Source organism: Pezoporus wallicus, unplaced genomic scaffold, assembly GCF_028554395.1.
Source record: "Pezoporus wallicus isolate ANWC-B61680 ecotype Strahan unplaced genomic scaffold, APGP_CSIRO_Pwel_v1 contig_4264, whole genome shotgun sequence".
Classification (NCBI taxonomy): Eukaryota; Metazoa; Chordata; class Aves; order Psittaciformes; family Psittacidae; genus Pezoporus; species Pezoporus wallicus.
In genome coordinates, this window is record NW_026637102.1 from 180,991 (window position 1) to 202,023 (window position 21,033).

The following is a 21,033-nucleotide window of genomic DNA, read 5'->3' on the forward strand; positions in this document are numbered from 1 at the left end:
TAAGCTATGCAACTATTGCTTCTTCATATGAGACACAAGACTCCAAATTTCCCACTACGTTACTGGATCATATTTTTTACTCAGATAGATGGGGAAAATACACCATTGTTAAAAATGTTTCCTACGCCTCTGCAGGTTCAATAAACTCCCATTAGAAGATAACCATTTAACACAGAAGTTTAAATAAGAGTTTTTAAACTTCACCTGTTTCAAAACTAGATAAACCAGCCTAGTATGTAAGGAATGGAGGCTAAGCAGGCAGACTCAATTTCTGTACACTTGATTTTAAAAAAGAAAAAAAAAATAAAGGATAAGTCACCTTTCATAAGCATCACTGAGGCGGACTAAGAGTTTCTTTGTGTCAGGAGAGTAACGAAGATCTTGAACAATCATGTCACCAACAGCTGCCTGGTGTAAAAATTAAAGGAGACCAAGGAAAGTTCATAATTTGAATACAGAATACTATTTTCTCTACATTTTCATAGAACACATTCCCTGCCAGAACAGGGCTTATGAAAGGTCCCTCATGCAGCCATAAAGTACACGCAAGCAAGAAAAAGAAATGCACAAAGTGCATGAATAGATATGGGTAGGTGCTAAGATCTCTGTGCATGTCAACTCAGAAGGAAATTCAGGGATCCAGAAGAGTGGAAGGACACTAGACTGCCCTCACATGCATACAATAGGCTGAAAATACCACAGAGAAATACTGACACTCTAAACAATGGTAGTGGGAAACAATGTTCAACTGCAGCACTTTTGAGAATTCAATTTCCCAGGCTGCATGACTCAGACCTTCAAACCTTAGTGTTTCAAGAGTACACTAAGCAATGCCATCTTAACACTTTTCAACCATTTTAACATATAACTATTATAAATGTGTTTCTAAAACATACATAGATTCTTTTTTTACCTTTATTAACTCTTCTACTTCCTGAAGTACCTGAAGATAAAACAAAAAAAATCCACACTGTAAAAAATAGAACATATATATGTATGTATCTATTCAACTACAGATAGATACACTTACATACACATGTAAACATAAACACATGATTTCCTTCAAAGCATTTAATGAATAAAACTTTGACTGACCTGTGGGTAGGTTAAGTAAAGTGGTAAGTCCAGGACAATATGATCTTCCACTTGTCTGGCTCTTAATTCCCCACTCAACGTCACAAATGTGAGAACTGAATTTTTGTTTTCTAGAAAGAAAAAACATTGCAACATTATCAAATGTAAGAATTGGAATCTATATTATAGTTCTTAGAGTAGCTCAGTACAGTCAGAAGAAGTTGGTTACGCAGCTAAAATACAGTAACTACAATAAACCTACAGTAAAAAACTATAGACAAAATTCCCAACTAAATAAATAAGCTGCTGAGGCTAATAAAAGCAGTGACTGCAGGGAATCTCTTCTCTGTGTTTCTAGAATGAATGGAAATTTCCTTCAAACAGAAAGAGCATATTCCACATTCATCAAATTCTACTGTAACTCTCCCAGATGACATCTGCATATTTAGTACTTTTCTTAAACAAGAATAATAGCAGGGCATCCCAATCCGAGGCATCAGACTACAACCTTGTAATTACAGAGCAGTTGCAAAAGACAATACCTAAGGTATCTCCATGTGTGTTCTCTAAATGTTCTAAATATTTAATTGCCTTTGTTGTAGAAAATAGAGATTTTTTAAAATTAAATTTCCTAAAAAGTTACAGTAATAAATAGCTGTAATCATACTTTGTATGTGAACCAACACAGCAGCTGCTGCAAGTGTAGCATGACCACAGAGAGGAACTTCATTGGCTGGGGTGAACCATCTGAGTCCAAAGCAGGAACCTTGAAAATAAAATTTAGTGTTATTAAGTTGAAGAAGTCTCAAAACTTTATGTAGAATGATGACATTTCAGTTAATCAGAACACACGTTATAATCTGTCCTGGTCTTAAACACACTTTAAATAATTTAGGAATTACACTTTTAGGAACCTATTTTGTACTGACTTTTGAAACAGCTATTGCTTTTCAGTCAGGTCAACAACACGAGACTACTAACAGAGGAAAACTACTTGGTTACAAAAGCAAAGGAGCTGCAGAGCAGAAATGACTGTCTGCCCAAGAACTAAAAGTGTGAATCAGAGGCAGTCTTGAGAAGTGCACCTGGCACCTTTGAAGCGCTGCTGAGTAGCTAGAAACTGGAGACATACAGAGGTATCATAGGTTAGCACACAAACAACAAACTGTAACAACAACTTATCACCTGCAAAGGTGAAAAATAACCTGGAAAAGGGGAAAAACATTCTGAGAAAGTAAAATACGTAACTGCCACTGGGTGTTCTAACTGAAAGGAGAACAACCTGGAGAAATAAAAACTGGTTTGAGAGAAAACATCATCATCTATTGGCTGTTCCAGGTAAAAAACAGGAATTTACAGCATTTACTGGCTTCTTGAACTGGTGGTGTCCTATGTTCTCTTATGTCTCTATGATAAAAAAACTATTTAATACTTACCCAAAATAGAACTTCTCTCTCTGACAACTTTCTGTGCTGCATATATCCTTTAGGGGTTAGATAGTTTTAGTGGTATAACTGAAATTTTATCAGAGCTAGATCAGTTATGAATTATTTTGCTTAAACCACCAGGCAAGTCTGGTAAAAGTCTCTAACTCTTCATGTCACTAGAAATTGTATTTCTATTTGTTGTTTAAAAAAAATTGGAACCCAAGTGCACTATAGTTGGTTTCCTGTAGCTTTTGCAGACTTACACCACAGCATTTAAGATAATGCTTATGAAAATATATTTCAAGTGAATAATTACCAAACACAATTAAAAGGCACAAGAGAAACAAATGATATCTAAAAAGAAACCCCAAACAAGTCTTGTCATCACTCCCGTGAAAAACCAGTGCATTAAAATCGGTCCCCTCTCCAATGAAAACAAATAGAATCCCAACAAAACCTAGTGGATGAAACTAACAAGCTTGGCAGAGAACTGAAGACACAGAACCACAGAACCCAGAAGTCTGCCCTAGTGTTAATACACTCCCCCAAGTGGAAATTGTGGCTGAAAGCAGGAGGAAATGGAGTCAGCCATGCTCAACCAGAAACAGACAAGCTGTGTGACCCAGAACACTTGCCTGAATGTTGAGATATACAGTCATACACAGACTAAGAAGACATTTTGTACTCTCATAAATTAATATAACCCTAAAATAATGCAGATATTTTTAAATTAAAATTTAATTAAATGCACTGATCACAAACTCATACTCCTCTCAAAATCATACTTTGCCCAGGAGCCCTTAAGACATCACTTATGTTCCAGAGAAGACGGCAGTCTCACGAATGACATTCTGATGTGTCTGGTCTACTCTTGCTCCTACCAGCCCTCATTCTCAGGTGTAGCTCAGTTGCTATATTTCTTTGAAAAAATTGTGCTACTCTTTAGCAGTTGCATGGGTCTGATGTCACAAATTCTAGTCCCATTAACATCAAAAGCACTTTGATAAAATAAATAAATGTATTAAATGTATCGGCAAGGTGTTAACATGAAAAAAATGTTCATATGAAAAATGAAAAGTGTTATTATTTCTAATAATACTTCTAAAATAAATTCCAATTTATTAACAATAGGAGTAAATGAGGATAGTTATAACTTTAAGAAAATCCTCTTTAATAACAGAGAATGTACAAAATCCCACTCTGAACAATCAAGCAATAAAGAACAGTTTCTTTGCATACTGTTCTAAGGCCTCTTTCATATAGCCAGTAACTCCAAAGCTGTTCATACCTCTCTTCCACTATGTCATATCAAAGCAAGGGCGTGCCAACACAAATACTTTACCCTAGAATCAAAATCCAGGCTAGTGACTTTCAGCCCCTTGGCTCTTGCTACCACACAACTGCAAAGTGAGCAGATTCAGCAAACTGATTCAGCTGAAAACTAATCCACAAAGCTATTCAGAATGGATTCTGTATTTGTCTGTTTTCTATCTTATCTAGTGTCCCTCCATTTCATCGCTCATATTATATATATATACATATATATATATATATACACACATGCCCTCACAAAGAACACCAGTGAAGTCTCTCCTTTCAAACCAATCAAAAGTGTAGCCTAATGTGCTTCCTTTGGGCAACTTTTGATTTCCCACTTTTGTTGGAAACCTGTCTTTTCCAGTATTGGCTCCACAGATCACTTACAAGATTTAGTGACAAACTCAGATAATAGCTTATGGTTACCCCAGTGAACAGCCAAGCCAGATTCTACTCACTTTGCAGTCTTGTGCATGAGGAATAAACATGTTCCATCTCTATTCTTCTGAAGAAATTCTCTCAGGAGACTGTTAATAGTAAGGGAACTACTAATTGAAAGATCTTTGCATACCATTTTCAGGAGATTTTCTATATCTAACTTGCTTATTTAGTGAAAGACACTAAGACAAATGGTTTAATTCATAAATAATAAATGTCTGTATATTGTAAAATGAATTTCATGTAGAGCACAAACACTTTAAAGAATCCATGTGCAAAAGGTTTATTATATTCTTAAGAGATATATCACAACTCCAAGATTTTGTTTTAGCTGTATTAAAAGTTACCACCATTCCTTATAAATGCACCCAGTATTTCCTATTCCCTTGTGAGAGATTGTGGTGGGTAAACAGAACCACTCACTTTTAGTAAAGTCATCTCCAGGGTGCAGTTTTCTGATGAAAGCAGTTTCTGAAAGGTTCATTTCCATTGCAATTTTTTGGTGCAAATCTTCATCCAAGTCCTAATGATGAGACAATAAATCCAATTAAAAGCAGGCAAAAAAAATGCAGAATTAAACTTACTGTCAAATAAACACAGTAATTTCATTTTCTATTATAACAGATTCATTTTTAGTTCAAAATACTGAGTAAAACAAACAAACAAGAAAAAAAAACACCAAACTAAGCATAAAATGGAACAACTAGTTCAATCATTGTGATAAATAGACATTTCTAGTATCTGTCTTATTAGTTTACAAATTCTTGGAATACATGGAAAATAAAATCACCAAAAAACCTAAACTCAAGTCTTTCCATGAACATGATACTTTTTTGTTTAGTTATAAGTCACACTGAGAAGACATTATTATCATAATCTAAAAATAACTACAACTCTCTTAACTCTGAACAATGCATGCCAGCAAGAGCTACGTAGCAATTGCTGCAGCAATGACCAAGGTGGCTGATCAGTGCTTATGGCCTCGATATTCTTCTTTAGACAATGGGAACAATACATTAAGTCAGAAGACGCGGAGGGGAGATAAACTGAAAAAAAAAAAATAAATGGCTGGAGCTCACTACATTCTGCTTTAACTGCCTGCAGCTTTAAATCCTGAGAAGGGTTCAAAAGTGAACATTGATCCCAGGACACACGAGTTACAGTGCCTGTATAAAATTCTACCTCACCCTTGATCCACTGCTTTTTCCCCACAATTATGGTGACTAAGAATCTGGGCTATAAATATGGAAACACAGATGAAATAAAGTACTGTTTGGACTTGGTTAGGTTCAACCTCTAAGAGATAACTGAAGTTAGCAGAGCAAATTCTTATTTCCCTTACTAATGTTAATACTTTTCAGCCAAAGATCCCATACTACAGAAATGACACAAATACTAATGCACACCGTAGACCTGTATTTGCAGAGTGAATTCTATGCAGTGAAAAAACATTCTTTTTATAGTAACAAGCGCCTCTCCTTTATTCCAGAACAACAGTTCTGTCAGTTATTCTAAAGACACTAAACCAGAACAAAGACCAACCAAAATGTTATTAAAAATAACAGAACTTTACTGAACTACTGCCATCCTGTGGTATTTCTGAAACACAGAAAGGGCTCGTTTTGCCATCCTTGCGTTACTCCCAAGGGATTTTGTAAAACATCTGCTGAGACTCTGAATGGAACAGAAATATCGCCACTAGCTGCACCTTGCTTTCTTGGAGCTTAGAACAAAATTATGAATGAGAACATCAGCTTCAACTATGACACTAAGGCCTGTAGCCACAGGTACTGAAGAAAAAAAATAATTAAAAATCTCCACGTTCCAAAGGCAACATGCAAGTAACTTGCCCCCACAATACATTAATGTAATAAAGTAAAATTATTATGAAAATGCAAATAGGACTCATAATTTCAAAGTAAGTTCATTCTGAGAGGAAGTATTTAGATTTCAGGAAGCCAAAAATACCTCTGAAGTGAGATATTCTCACTCATAACTTCAGCTGATAAGTAGGCTATATTGTACAAGATCTAGGCTTAGAAACATCTAGAAAGGATTCATAGTCAGCTCACGCTACTGCCACTGACTGATATAGATACATTTTCTTACCATTTTCATGAACTGTTACTATGCAAATAACATAAGACCTATTTGGTAGAAATTGTCAACAGTGTACCAGTTAGAACCAACTTGGTCAGAGCACTTTGAGGAGGAAGTGAACTTACATTTTCAAGCAGACAAACTGCAGCAGGATTTCCAAAAAACGGCCGGTTTGTAAAAGCATCAACCGTAAAAACAGGGATTTGCATTGTCGTTTGTGCCCATTTAAACTGCTTTCTGCAAAGTGCTTCCTCACCTTTTAGCCCCAGCTGATAGCGTAACTCCCAAGTTAATGTTTCCCTAACGCCAGGAAGAGCCAGCGGCCCCCATCTCCTCACTTCCGAGCGCATACAAGAGCACAGGCCTCCTTCCACACCCCCAGCGCTCAGCGCCAATTTTCAATTCTTTAGAAAAGCTTTTAATCTCTTCTTTTGTATCGACTTCTGCCAAGCTCCAAAACACTCCCACCACAGAGTCCTTCCCAGCGGCATTTATGAGGTTCCCCCTGGGTCTGGCCTGCCGCGGGTTCAGCACCGCTGTGGGAACCCGCTCGCCCTCCCAAACCCACGCCGGGGAAGCCGGCCACCCTGCGCGACACACTCGAGGGGACGGCCACGCAACCGCCGCGTGTGCGAGGCGATCCCTGGGCGGCCATTTCGAGCAGGCGCCGCAGCCACTTTCTGCCAGAGCGCGCGCGCTCCCAACCGGGAGCCCGCTTGGCGCCAAAGCGAACAGAAGGACGGCCCCATTGCGGACCTAGCGCGCATGCACCTCAGCGCCCTTCAGCAGCAGCCGTGACAGGAATAGGCGGGAACTCACTGGCCGCCGCGCGCGTGCGTCATTGCTTCTCCGCGGAGGCGCGCATGTGCTTAGTGCGCCTAGCCGGGGCTAAGGAGTGTGGCGTGGCTATCGCGATATTTGCGTAGTCGGGACGCTCTTCAGCCCGCGTCCCTTGCGTAGATTTTGAGCCTGCTGGCTCGTTAGCAGCGAGGAGTTTCTTTCCCAACAGAAGCTCCTGCCGGAGCACGTCGAGGCGTGCGCGAAGGTCTCCGGTGAGTGGGGAGGGAGTATGGGCATGATGTGCGCTAGCTGGACAGGCCGTGGTGGCGATAGCAGTAGCAGCTCGGGCTCTGAAGCGAGCCGGCCTTCCCGCTTCTCGGCGCGGCGTCGGGGCCGGCGCCCGCCTGAGGGGGCCGTGGGCGGTGGCGGACCTGGAGGAGGGCGTGGGGGAGGGGGCGGTGCGGCGCGTCTCCGCGGAGCCTCGTTCCTGAGTGCGGCCGCCATTTTGAGTGGTGGAGTCGAGGGTGGCGGCGGCCCCAGGAGAGCGGCGGGTGGCGGTGAAGGACTCCTGCGGGGCCTGAGGTTGAACGGGAGGAGGCCGCGCAGCTCCTCCGAGGCGGAGAGGTGGTAGCGGGTCACGGTGGGGAGCTGGGCTGGAGCGGGGAGGGTGGGAGGGGGCGGTACCGTGGAGGCGCGGTAAATGGCGCCGGGAAATGAGCGGTGGGTCAAGGCCGCGATTTCGGCGGTGGTCGGTGCAGCGGGTCGGGTGGACTGTGGCGCGGAGGGGAAGTGTACGGTAGTGCGTCGATCAGCGCACGAGGGTGGCCATTGAGGTTCTCGGGCTGTTGAGGCTCGACTGCCGCGCTGCCCATTGTGGAGCGCTCACGGGCGCGCTTCCCGCCGCCTGTCCGTTCCTTCCACCCCCTCCCAACACCGCCCCAGGCGCAGGGCGGTGCGAGGGAGCCGATGCGGCGGCGCGGGTCCGACTTCCCCTTCCCGCCGGGGTCTCGGTGCGCTAACACTGGTGCCCCTCAAGGTGATCCCGCGGGTCCCCGGTTTGTCCCAGGCAGTGTAACATGAAATTAGTGCATCGCCGGTGCTTCCGGTAGGGAAGACGGGGAAAAAAAAAAAACACCAAACCAACAAAACCAGACCCTCCCACAGCTGAGCGCTTTGTTTGCAGACAAAGGAAGGTCTTGTGTTTCCACGCAGGAACCGTTGCGTGGTTCTTACCCCTTCTTCAAATGACATGCTTTAAAAGAAATTAAATAATAAAAAACGCTGAACACAAAACCTTAAAGGCTGGATGTTGAATGTACTCTCGAGTAAATAATGAGCTTTATGTGCTGTGCCTCCCCACGTGCTTCCCTCCCTACACACTGTGGTGTTCCCTGTCAAGAGTTTGGGGTAGGTTTAGATGTGTATGTGCTGTAGATGTGGTAAAGTAGTTTTAAATTTGTAATAGAAATGGAGCTTATTATCCCAAATACTAGATACCCAAACTACTTGATTTTGTTGTTGTTGTTAAATGTTTCGACTTTTTTCTTTACTTTTTTTTTCCCTTTTTTGAAGGGTTTGCTTTAAATAAAAGATGGACTGGAGTGGAAAACATAATGGGCCAAATGATACAACTAATGATGGAACAGTGGTACGACTTCGAGGCCTGCCATTTGGTTGCAGCAAAGAAGAGATTGTTCAGTTTTTCCAAGGTACCTCTAGTATAGTCGAAGTCTAGTGGCTGGATTTTCTTACTTCTTTTACACAATGTGTTGTACATTTTAATTTGTTATAGCCATTAATGGGGTGGATTGGGAGGGATTGTGTTAAATTAGTTTATCTTAAATAAAAATTATGTCCTGTAAATAAAGTAGAAATAACAATAGATGTAGTAAAATACACAATATATTTCTAACTTTGTCAACATGGTAAACGCATTATGCGTATTGGGATAACTGAATGTTAGCTGATGATCCAAGTGGATCAGTTAAGTTGTTTGACTGGTAGCTATATTTTCTTCTTGTAACTTAGGTGGTTGTATTTTTGCATAGCTTAAACAGAAAAGAAGTATGGCTAAATCCATAAATGTTTAATCAAAGATGACTGGCTTGTATTGTTGGGTGATGGGGGAAATGAGGTGGTTTTCTTTTTCGTTCTTGTTGTTTAGATATGATTTAAGTATTTGCTACAGATGGGAATGTTTCAGCCTTTAACACTGTTCCCCTTGATGGGGTTATTTGTCCTTGGGTTAAAGGGTTGGAAATCGTGCCAAATGGGATAACATTGACGCTGGACTACCAGGGGAGAAGCACAGGGGAGGCCTTCGTGCAGTTTGCTTCAAAGGAGATAGCAGAAAATGCTCTGGGGAAACACAAGGAAAGAATAGGGCACAGGTGGGGATGGAGAGTTTGGGATGGTGTTACATCTTTATTTTTGGGGGTTGTGGGTCAGTAATGCTTTTGGGTGGGTGGGGACCATTATATGGAACTGGCTGTTTTTAAGAATTTCTGTAACTGATCCTAAGTTAACTTGGGAAATACAATAGACTTGGGGGGTGGGGGAGACAGTATTGCCTGGGTAGCTTGCTAAACTCAGAAAATTGTATCAGTCGTTCTTGTGTAGGGTAATTTGTGATTAATGCTACTATAGCTTAGACACTGTTTTTCAGCAGTATGTTTCTCATACTGGAAAGACATGATATATGCTTAATTTATACAGCTAGAATTTTCACATAGTAATTTTTGCCACTGTAAAGTGTTTTGGGGTTTTTTATACACTTAAGATTCTTACGGCTTTGAGGAGAAACTTAAGTTATATGGTATCTAGTCACTTTTATTGGATTGTCTAGTTACAGAAAACATAGTATGGCCTTTTTTAATATTCAGACAGCTTTTGCATGTATGCTTATTGGTATCTTGAAAATCCTCTTTTATTAGATATATTGAAATCTTCAAAAGTAGTAAGAGCGAGATCAGAGGATTCAGTGACATGCCAAGAAGAATGATGGGACAACAACGGCCTGGACCATACGATAGACCATTAGGAGGAAGAGGGGGTTATTATGGAGCTGGGCGTGGAAGTATGTATGACAGAATGCGTCGAGGAGGTGGTGGATATGACGGTGGTATGTTTATCTAATGAATGGAGGTTCTGTTGTCAGTCTTGTGTTTCTGACATCTTTGTCGAGAAATAAAGAAATGGCAGTAGCTGCAGTTCCCATTAGGTTTGATGCACTTCCCAAGAAATTTTTTACTTGTGATGTATTAAGAAATGTGACTTAGTATTTAAAATTAATGGAAATAATAAGGAAACTCTGCTTTCAGCAAAACTGGATCTCACTTGCATGTTGCAGTCCTTTTACTATGTAAAAGGAAACGTACATCTGCACTCTACAGGAATTCAGGTTTAATAGTCTTAGAGGCTGTTTGCAAACTGCTGGGTGTCCAAAGACTGAAAAGTTGACTCTTGTGCATTGCTCTGTGAATTTTGAGTGTTAATGTAATGATTTCTTTCTTTCTGTCCTCTGCCCAGGATATGGTGGCTTTGATGATTATGGTGGCTATAATAACTATGGCTATGGAAACGATGGCTATGATGACAGAATGAGGGATGGGAGAGGTAAAACTTTTTTTTTCTTTTTAAATAGTTTGCCTAAAAATATATTATTTGAGTTGTAGGATATCCAAGTCAGAAACTTCATCAGATTATTTGGTACAGAAATAAGGTTGTTCAAAACGGGGAGGGGGAGGGGTGGAATTGGGGCATTTTAGGAAAAGGTAAATACATTACTTAGGGTGTATTCTGGTTAAGTGTTTGGGTTGATAGATGGGAAGCGTAAACAGCTTGCATTCAGTGGTATAATGTGTGCTTTCAGAAAACCAGTAGTAATGACTTTCCTGGCTTTTCAGGATGATCTTACAAGTGTGTGGTCTTGTTTGGTTTGGATTTTTTAATAGGCATGGGGGGACATGGCTATGGGGGAGCTGGAGAAGCAGGCTCAGGTTTCCATGGTGGCGGTCACTTTGTTCACATGAGAGGACTGCCTTTTCGAGCAACAGAAAATGATATTGCTAATGTAAGTACAATGGGAAAAAAGGGCTTTTTAATGCTAAGAGTTTGCATGTTCCTGTCTCTCTTACTAGAAACTTGGTTGAAGTTCCCAGACAAGTGATTGATAGTTCTAATAGGTCTGCAGATTCTCTCATAAGAGAGCAGGGTGGTGGGTAAAAGCACCTCTGTAAGATTTTGGGAATACATTCTTGTGTCAGAATAGATGTGCTGTTTCTAGGGGGAAAGGTTTTCTTGAGATAGAAGGCCCTAGGGCCTGACTTAAAACAGAGCCTCTTTCCAGCATGGGGCTCCGTCTTTATTTGTTGCACCTGTATGTTACGTATGGAAATCTTGATTCTTGTTACTTGGGGCAGCGGGTGGGTGGGTGGGTGTTTTTCTTGAGGGTGGGAGTTAATTGAGCTACATTCTTTTCAGTCAGTTTGATAATTTTCTTTTAAGACTCAAGATGACAAGGGCTAAACTTGAGGCTTTGAATCAGAGCATGTTATTGCAAGTTGATGAGTAGTACTTCTGTACTTTATCAAAGGTTCGTTTGCATATACTGTTTGGTAAAAAGGGTGTTAGTCAGAAGTACCACTGTGTCTTTTTTTGAGTTCTGTAGCAAGGAAGACTGGTCTGATTGACAGCTTTAGTATGTCCTTGAGAAATGTATTTGGCTCTGCTGCTTTAAAACCCAAGTAATTATCTTCCTTTTCCAGCATGGCATCATATTAGAACTTGTTGCTTAAAGCAGTGTGTGTGGGCAGGAATTCTTGTTCCTATCTTTGCTTTTAAAGAAAGCTCCTCAAGCTCTGTAGGTGAAACTCTTTGAGCTGTATAATAATAATAGATAGTAAGAACAGACTGACCTAATGTTGAAGGTCCACTATTGGTGAGTAATACTTTGGAAATTAATTATTTAATTTATACAGTAGAATGAGATTAAATTGAAGCAGTGCTCCACTAACCACGGGTGTGGGGAAAGTACCTGGCTTGAATTCTGTATTAATCTGATTTTATTGTTGTTTTATATTCTTAGTTTTTCTCACCACTGAACCCTATAAGAGTTCACATTGATATTGGAGCAGATGGAAGAGCCACTGGAGAGGCAGATGTGGAATTTGTAACACATGAGGATGCAGTAGCTGCCATGTCTAAGGATAAAAATCACATGCGTGAGTATTGTATTTACCTGAAGCTTTCTTCGGCTAGGCTTTAGTGGGTTATATAAGGGTAAAATAATATTATGGTTTAAATGGCATTTAACTTGGTTTGCTCTGCCATTTATCTTTCAGACTTGCTTTTTGTGGGCAGCTGTCACTTGTAAGGTGGTGGGGTTTTGTTTGGTGGCTGGTTTTTTTGGGGTTGGTTTTTCTTTTTTTTTGCGTCTGGTTTTTGAAACAAAACACAAGGCTTTTTTGTTTCCTACAGAACATCGATATATTGAACTGTTCCTGAATTCAACTGCTGGAGGTGGTTCTGGCATGGGAGGCTATGGCAGAGATGGAATGGGTATGTATCAATTCCAACCTTAGCCAACATTTTCTCCAGTGTAGAGTTCCAAGTTTGTAATGGTGCACTTCCCTGCTTTTCAGATCAAGGTTATGGCCCTGTGGGTAGAATGGGAATAGGTACCAATTACAGTGGAGGATATGGAACTCCTGATGGCCTGGGTGGATATAGTAAGTATAAGTTTTGCTTTTCATGTATTTGTTGGAAATGCTGTTAATGTCCATCTAGTAATGGATGATGGGGCAGGGTGGTGGGCATTGTGGGCTGGGGGTAGCTGGGAGGAGAGGGAGGGGGGCAGCAGTTTAAACTGTAAATCAGTTGGGGGTTTATCATTTTGCTACTACAGCAAATGCTTGTTTTAAAAAAAACAGTGCTGATGTATCTTTCTTTGAGTAGAAGTTAAGTCATTTCAACCGTTCTGTATTACCCATCACATTTTTTCTTTTTTTAAGGTATGTATGCGTGACCTTGTGTCAATTGTTTGCAGGTCGTGGCACTGGAAATACTGGAGGATACTATGGGCAAGGCACTATGGGTGGAGGAGGATGGCGTGGAATGTATTGAAGGGTAGCCTTGCTTCTACAAAACATCCTGGAAGAAACAGTCTCTGGTCTACTAGACTTTCTTACAAAATTTAATTTCTTTTGTATTTTAAGAACTTTATAATGACTGAAGGAATGTGTTTTCACAATATTATTTGGTAAGCAACAGATTGTGATGGGAAAATCTGTTTTCTGTAGGTTTTATTTGTTGCATACTCTGACTTTAAATAAATTTTTATATTCAAACCACTGATGTTGATACTTTTTATACTAGTTACTCCTAAGGATGTATTACGTATTCAAGACTACAGTCGGTTTAAGATGTTGTACTGTGGTTCAATAAAGGTGGTTGTACTGTGACTCCCATGAACACTGATTCAGTTCTATGTAATCTTGGTGTAGTAATTGAATTTGAAAAATCCACTTGTTTAAGGGGATAAAAGGTAGATGACTAGGTTAGTTGATTTGGTAACAGTATTTCCTAAACCCTTTTCATAAGTTGTGTAATAATCTCAACACAGCGTAATGCTCTGGAGGCCAAGTCAGTGTGCTGGCTTTTTTGTACTACCACAGTCCACCATCACCTTCAGGTGCATGGCTGCATAAACGAGTAGTGCCCAGGTTTTGTGCCTGCACCAAACCAAGCAGTGATGTTTATTTCCACACATGTAACATGCAAACCAAACTGTAATACTAGCACAGCTTTTGCTAACACAGAGTGGGTCACATACTAGTTAATTTGGAGCTATTTAATCTTTCTTTTCCCTAAAAACCGCTTTTGGGAAGAGCGGGGGCTTTGGGAGCAAGTTAGATACTTTTTCTTTCATGAAATTACTGTACTTAAACACGGTTTCGCTTTTTGTTTTTCTTCCTGCACAGAGCTGACTTGTTTTGTGTTTGTTCAAAACTTAACAAGCCATTCTCTAGATGAGCTCGTTAGAAGCAAAATATCTCTAAAATGATAAGCCCACTACCTGGTAAATTCCACACAACCTGAACACACTGATAAAACTTTCTGTGCATTTGTGACATGTAAGATATGTAAGCAACTATTGTTTGAAGACACTTAACATACCTGATGTGTAATGAAAAAAGGTATTTATTCTTCTGAGCCAGTGTGATCTCCCAAATTAATTGCTTTGTTCTCAATGCCTCCCTTAAAATGTCAAATGTGATCTTGGGTATTGAAAATCTGTCACCTGTTTTGCTAGTACTGTGTTATATATGTAATAAATGTCTTCTTGTGGGAGAGAGGAGAATGGAGTTTATTTCACTAGAGATTGTGGTTTTGTCTCATAGTGACTGGAAATAAAAGCTGTGAAAGGGTAATTGGCCCAGGAAGCTTTCCAAGTTCTGGAGTATTTTTGGCTAGGCAGGAGAGGGAAGATGAGGCCTCAACACCAGTGTTTTAATTCTGCTCTTGTGGGTTCTTAGTCTGCTCCTGAAAAAGCTGCTGTATTTCAGAAAACTTAAGATGGCAAAGGTCAGGAAAAAAGTTAATCCAGGTGCAGGAAAAAGCATCTTAGAGCAAGGTGGAGGACATGTACATGTAATAGAAGCAGGTTTTTTTCTACCAGCATAGCAGGTATCTGCAAAATACTGTCAGTTCTGGTCCATTTCCTCACTTGGATATATTTTGTGTTCTGTTTTATGAGAAGGAACACCAGCAGCCAGCTGAGGTTTCCCTTTACTTTCAGAGAGGCGGGTGCAAACGCAGTAGGTTGACCTACCTTTTTGAGAAAGTGGGTTCAGTGTGTGTCGATTGGTGTGGGGAGGAGGAGGAACATATTTCTCTGTTTACTTGCTCAGGCCCTAAACTCATGAACTCAGAAATCATTTCTCAAGAAGAACAAACTATGCTCTGATACTCTGCCCAGTTCAAGTTTCTCTTGATGAACACAGATGTTCCTATGCTGGGTGTGAGGATAATTTAAAACCACGATCTGTCAAAGAACAGTGTTTGTTTGACAGAAAGGGGAAATCAAATCACCGAGAACATAGAATACTTGCCCCTTTGTTTAAGGCAGTTGTTTTGCAAATAGGCAAGTACAGGGGAGAGGGAAAGATTGCAGTTAAGTAATACAAATTTAATATATTGCATGTTACAGAAATGTGCTGTCTTCTTACTTTTAAAAGATTGCTTATTTTAAAATTAATTTTGTTTAGTTGCATACTTTTCAAAAAGTTAGTTAGGAAAGCAGTACCAGTGAGCACCCTCTGTATCCTAGATTGCACCCTGCTGTCTCCATACTTGCCCCACATAAAGCCTATGGGAAAAAACACTTGGAATACTTTCAGGAACATAAGCAGCACTTGCTTTGTTATCTCCTTAGTAGGGGGTAGGTTGCCACTCCTCAATATATGCAAAGACTTCTAAGCAACTTGAACAAGTCCTACCTAATACTCTGAATTACAAATTTAGTGACATTCACATAGTTAAGTGGCAGATCAATTAAATTTATTTTTTCCAAAAGATATTTACAGATTTACAAGTATTTGTTTTGTATTCACAAAAAAGTTACATCAGGTAATTTTAAAAACATTTTTCTTTACAAAAGCTACATAAGCGACTACACTGGGGTGTTAAAAAGAACAGACCTATTGGCTTTTAGAATATTAACTAAACACCTACCCTCAAGAGACAACGCTAAGCTAAACAAAGTACAAGAATAATTAGAAGACCTGTTTCAAGAGAGACCTTTTCCTGTTTATAAGCATATTCCAAGCCCATGGCTGAAAGAACTACCAGGCTGGTAATTCTGCTGATGGCTTGTCAGTACTGGCCAGAGCGTAGAGATTCCACATCTGGAACCCATCACACAAGCAGCTAAAGGGCAGAGGGTACACTGGTTCTAGTGAAGTGACGGTAAAGTGGGGAATATTTACCAAGGGATGTATTTGCCTATAGGAAGAATGAAGATTTACATTGCAGCAGAAGTTACCGTTGGTGTGAAGAGAGGTCAGACCTGGATATACTGAAAAGTGCTCTGGGAAAAAAAAGTGCCGTTTAGGAGCAAATTCTGAAAGTTTGAGAAAGATGATGACAAAATAAGAAAGAACTTTCCTGTCCAACACTGAAAGGATGCGGTCTCCAGTAGTTAACCCTAGTCTTTCCAACTGGCAGATTCACCCTGCTTCCAGAGCCATACAGCTTACATGAAAACAATACAAAGATAATTTTACAGACAATGTCAGGCAAAGACTTTGTGATGGACATCTCTCTTTTAACTGGAAACACAGATACGTCAAATTAATAGTTAATTTAAAAAAATAATTCAACAAAATGCACCTCCCATGACCCAAGTGCCTAGAGGCACTGCTTGTTTCCTGCTTGACAAAATCTCCCCTTACACCTGTGACTACAAAGAACAGAGCTGTCAGTGCAATATTCTTGGATATATCCAATCTTGATCAGAGGGAAAGTAAACACATACAGTTACTTGGCAGTAACTCATTGGACCACTGCATTAATTGCATTGCTTTTTTTTTTTTTAATACAATTTAAAACTACCTACTGCACAGTTTTGCTTCACAGCAGCATATCACAGGCACATTCTGCAGCAATATTAGGTTGGCCTTGTTGCAGACTAGCCTGTAAAAGCAGGTAAGTACATCATCTTTTTCAAGATCATCATAATGACTAAGATACTCATCAAATAGATGTTAACACCAAGTCTCCTCTGTAACCAGCCCTGATTCCTCCAAAACAGGTTCCAAGCCATTCATGAGACTAACATTGTCATCTGTATTTTTAACATATCCATTTTCTACACTTGGGTCCCATTTTCTCTGTTTCAAAACAAAGCAGGCATGTAACTCCTCTACAGTACCTTGAAAATACAACTCTGAACTGCTTACCTGAAATTCTTGAAATGCTGCTCTATGTTCTTTAGTTCACATTCTCTTTTTACAGGATTAGCCAAATACCAAAAGGTTATAAATATCTTGTAGCATACTCTTACGGCACATTAGAAGAGCACCTCTGTATAAGTATTGCATGGCAGGAATCACAGACCCGAACAGGCTTTGGTGAAGAAGGCAGAGGCAGTTCATTGTCCGAACAGGCATTACAAAAAATCTCACCACAGTTTCTACAATGATGCTAAATAATGGAGAGAAGATTAAAAATTAAAACTTTTACACTAGAAATATACTTGGTAATTGGATACCAATAAACAGTATACACAGAGCAATCTGAAATGTGATTCCTTGCACTTCTCTGGTCTGAGCATGGAATCGGTTTTCAGAAGATAATTCATCTAAATTCATCTAGACAAACCATGGTCTGTCTAGGATTGAACCACCAGTTGCAGATATAATCCCTGAATTAAGAACATACTCTGCTATGTAAAAATGTAGTACAAGCAATGATACTCCAGACCGGATGATTCTGTCAGGCACCTAACTGAGATTTAACATAAAAAGGTAAAATAAAAATTCCTGCACGTGTTAATAAAGCATAGAAATTAACATCCCATTTTATTTTAAAACGACAATAACCTTGTACTTTCTTAGGCTATTGTAAAAAAATGCCTCAAAAAGAATTCCACATGTGTCAAACTGTGACAGTTCCAGACCTGACAAGCATTTGAAATGATGATTCCACAAAGTAGGTTGAACGATTTTTATGTTCCACAATAGCATTTCACCAAAAGGCAGTGTTTCTTGTGAAACCTGGGCTCAGGTGCATTGTAAATACCAAGGAACTAGAAAGGCATCTCAGAAATAACAATGCATTCATCTGAGCATTGACATTTCATGCTACATCTCTAATACATTTAATGTTTTTCTCATAATACATGTAAACAAGTTGTAAGAAAAATCACTGAAGTTTTACCTTCCTTTTGGAAAGAGAAAATTCCTTTTCACATAACTTGCAATGTGTAGCCTCTTTGTCCTTCAACCAAACCTGGCCCTGGAGAAAAAATATTGTAAATGTATGTATCTGATGAAGTTAAACTTTGGGTTCCAGAGAACAAGACAAATCAACAGCAGTATTTACTGCCTGAATTATTGCATGCCCTTAGGTCAGTATAATGTCACAGAGACTCTAAATAAGTACAAGGCCACTCTAAAACAATGCAAAACTTTGTGAGACGAGACAGAGCAAGAGGTGCAAAGCGAACGGGCTTTGAGGTGGTAAAGCTGGTCAAGGACTGAGCCAGAAAAAGCAGAAAGGTATGTATCTCAAGTCTCAGAGCTGAAGTCTATTTCCCTGCCCATCACGCAGGAACAGTCCCCAAGTTGCAGAAAAGAAAAAACAAAACAAAACAGGTCAGTGTGTCGTGGTTTAAACCCAGTCAGACAGCTTGTTCACTCACTTCCCCCCCTTCTTGTCCTTCCCCTACTCCCGGAGGGACAGAGAGGAGAATCAAAAAGAATGCAACTCCCACAGGTTGAGATAAGAACAGTCCAGTAACTAAGGTATAACACAAATCACTACTGCTACCACCAATAATAATAATGATAAAGGAAATAACAAGGGAAGAGAATACAACATCTCACCACCAGCCAACTGATAACTCCCCCCCCCCAACCCGACCAAGCACCGACCCATACCTCCTCCAACCCCGCAGTCTACCAGCCCTTCCGGCTAACTCCCAGTTACATCCTGGGCATGACGTGCTGTGGTATGGAATACCTCTTTGGCTAGCTTGGGTCAGGTGTCCTATCTCTGCTTCCTCTGGGCTTCCCCTCCTCCCTAACAGAGCATGAGGCTCACAAAGTCCTTGGCCAAACCAAAACATCATTGTTATCAGCTCAGTTCCCAAGCCGAAAGTTAAAACACTGCACTGCACCAGCTACCAAGAAGGAGAAAAGTGACTGCTACTGCTGAACCCAGGACACAGTATCAAGAACTGTTAATTTCCTTCTGTCTAAACCAATTAATAAAACCAGGAATCTGCTCAACAAAACCATTTCAGACATCTTCACTTGTGCTGAAGTAATATGCAATTTCGCATGCCACATGTTCAAACATGTGCAGACAAAATCTCTGCTCTCAGTGCTCCCTATCTTTAAAGTTCCAAACCTCTTTAACATTTCAGATCGTATTTTATCAGCTTTGGCGTGAAGAATGGGGTTGACTGAAGAATAGGGTTGTAAATAAGTAACCTCAAGAACATTAGGCTTTGTTAGCAACTATAGAGAAAAGGAAATTACTAAGAACCAGGCGGTTACCTATATGACAATGATCCTAAAACAAAGTGATGAAGAAATAACCACCAGGGGTCCAAAAGCCCACTACCACATTTTTGTATGCATACAGGAGGCATTCTCTTAAAAGTATGATGTAATGTACATAATCTAATGAATATGCATGTTTAAGAACAATGTAATCACAGCCTGGTTAATGCTCGAGGGAGACACACTTGGAGGAGCTATCCCCTGTGTTTCCCAGCGCCACAATGAAGAATACCTGCTTCTCAGCTTGAAAACGTTGTTGGCGAGTTCCTGGAGATTTCTCCAAATCAATCTGGGACCCCAGATGGTACCCTCTCTGCTCAGCTCCAGGACCCACTGAGGACAGGTCTCCCTAGGGCCCTCGGGAGTTTTTCCTGGAGGGACCCCTTGACTCATTTGGATCACTGCAGGAGCAGACAAGGACCATCTTCATAAAAGGTATTCTTTTCTTTTATATAGTCTGTAAGATGCAGGGGGCATCTCAGTTTGGTAAATTGGTTTGGTAAGCGTATGCAAGGTTTGGAAGCCTTCCGTAAATTGAGATAGGAAATCTCATGGGTAAAGGCGTATACCCAGCTGCTAGTGTCCGTTTGGTATACACCCGCAAGAAGCAGGGGGCATCTTGTGGTTTGGGTCCTGCAAGACGCAGTGGGCGTCTTGTAGAAATGGTTTTGGAATTTTTTACTGGTATTTGACTTAATCCGTGGCTTGTTATAATTATGATTTTTGTCTTGTGATTTTGGTATTGGTGACAGACTGTTGTAACTGCGTTATCAATTGTCTCTGTTTCAAGTGTTGCAACTGTGTGGAGTGTGTCTATTTTGCGGCTTGTTATAGCGATGATTTTGGTCTTGTGATTTTAATATTGGTGACAGACTTACTGTTGTTCATTTGATACAGTTTTAGTCTCTGTCTGTGCCTCAGGTGTTGTAACTGTGTGGAGTGTGGCTGTGGGATCCCATGTGTGTGTATGTGAATGCGAGATAGATAATGGGAGATTGGCAGAGTGAAGAGATCTTGAAAAAGTCCTTTAGGGTGCATTTTGGCACACTGGAAAGAACTAGGAGGGTTTCCTGGGGGCTCAGTAAATAAGAAAACATTGGTGAAATATTGTAACCAATGGTGGCCCTTGTATACTCTGGGGGATCAGGAGAAATGGCCTAAAAATGGAACTCTGAATTATAATACATTGTTACAGGCGGCAGGGAAAATGGGAAGAAGTGATGTGTGCAGATATATTTTTCACTTTAAGAAACCACCCAGAGTGGCAGACGAAATGTGAAATTAATATAGCTCTGCCAGATCCCTAATTTTGGCTTTGGAAAAGGACAGGGAAAAACAGAAAGCTAAGCTGAAGAGATGTTGTTCAGCCTGTGATATTGGGGGAATGATGTTTAAAGTTAAAAAAACAAAAAACAAAACAAACCCAAACAGAGTAATCAGGAAGATAGGTTGGGGGATTATGTATCTCTGAGAGGTGCACTCTTGGCATCTGCCCCATCTGTTATTGATAAGGAGGAAGAGGTTGCTGTCACTGGCAACAGAGCAGAAGGACTTGAGAATGTTAAAGAAGTGTGGAGAGTGTACTGGAATCAGAAACATGTAGAGAAGAA

General features: G+C 40.4%; 3 protein-coding genes across 16 annotated transcripts in view; 1 reads left to right on the forward strand and 2 right to left on the reverse strand.

Moving 5' to 3' along the window:
* The window catches only part of PBLD (phenazine biosynthesis like protein domain containing), a 68,063-nt gene extending 60,811 nt beyond the window's left edge, over nt 1–7,252 (reverse strand). For 7 of the 11 annotated variants that reach the window (XM_057403251.1, XM_057403247.1, XM_057403248.1 and 4 more), the window contains exons 1-6: nt 6,482–6,622; nt 4,680–4,779; nt 1,742–1,840; nt 1,096–1,205; nt 914–943; nt 320–408 (exon numbers count right to left, since the gene is read on the reverse strand). In XM_057403251.1, coding sequence (XP_057259234.1) covers nt 320–408; nt 914–943; nt 1,096–1,205; nt 1,742–1,840; nt 4,680–4,779; nt 6,482–6,565 — 512 coding nt within the window. In that variant the 5' untranslated portion in view covers nt 6,566–6,622. Of the gene's footprint in view, nt 1–319; nt 409–913; nt 944–1,095; nt 1,206–1,741; nt 1,841–2,510; nt 2,558–4,276; nt 4,780–6,481; nt 6,623–7,112 lie in introns of those variants that run through there. The other 4 variants (XM_057403244.1, XM_057403252.1, XM_057403249.1 and 1 more) reach the window with 4 other exon arrangements.
* Nucleotides 7,253–7,338: 86 nt separating this feature from the next.
* HNRNPH3 (heterogeneous nuclear ribonucleoprotein H3) lies at nt 7,339–13,597 on the forward strand. Of its 4 annotated transcripts, none has more exons than XM_057403241.1 (10): nt 7,339–7,408; nt 8,709–8,845; nt 9,388–9,526; nt 10,070–10,257; nt 10,665–10,751; nt 11,090–11,208; nt 12,223–12,358; nt 12,615–12,695; nt 12,779–12,865; nt 13,148–13,597. In XM_057403241.1, exons 2-10 carry the CDS (start codon nt 8,728–8,730, stop codon nt 13,159–13,161), a joined length of 969 nt encoding a protein of 322 aa, XP_057259224.1. In that variant the 5' UTR covers nt 7,339–7,408; nt 8,709–8,727; the 3' UTR covers nt 13,162–13,597. The 4 variants fall into 4 exon arrangements, with proteins under 4 accessions (XP_057259224.1, XP_057259222.1, XP_057259223.1 ...); XM_057403239.1 differs by having other exon boundaries at nt 13,183–13,597; XM_057403240.1 differs by having other exon boundaries at nt 10,070–10,212; nt 13,183–13,597.
* Nucleotides 13,598–16,393: 2,796 nt separating this feature from the next.
* RUFY2 (RUN and FYVE domain containing 2) overlaps nt 16,394–21,033 on the reverse strand; it is a 32,411-nt gene continuing 27,771 nt past the window's right edge. The window contains exons 17-18 of the mRNA XM_057403255.1: nt 18,075–18,152; nt 16,394–17,339 (exon numbers count right to left, since the gene is read on the reverse strand). Coding sequence (XP_057259238.1) covers nt 17,196–17,339; nt 18,075–18,152 — 222 coding nt within the window. The 3' untranslated portion in view covers nt 16,394–17,195. The remainder of the gene's footprint in view (nt 17,340–18,074; nt 18,153–21,033) is intronic.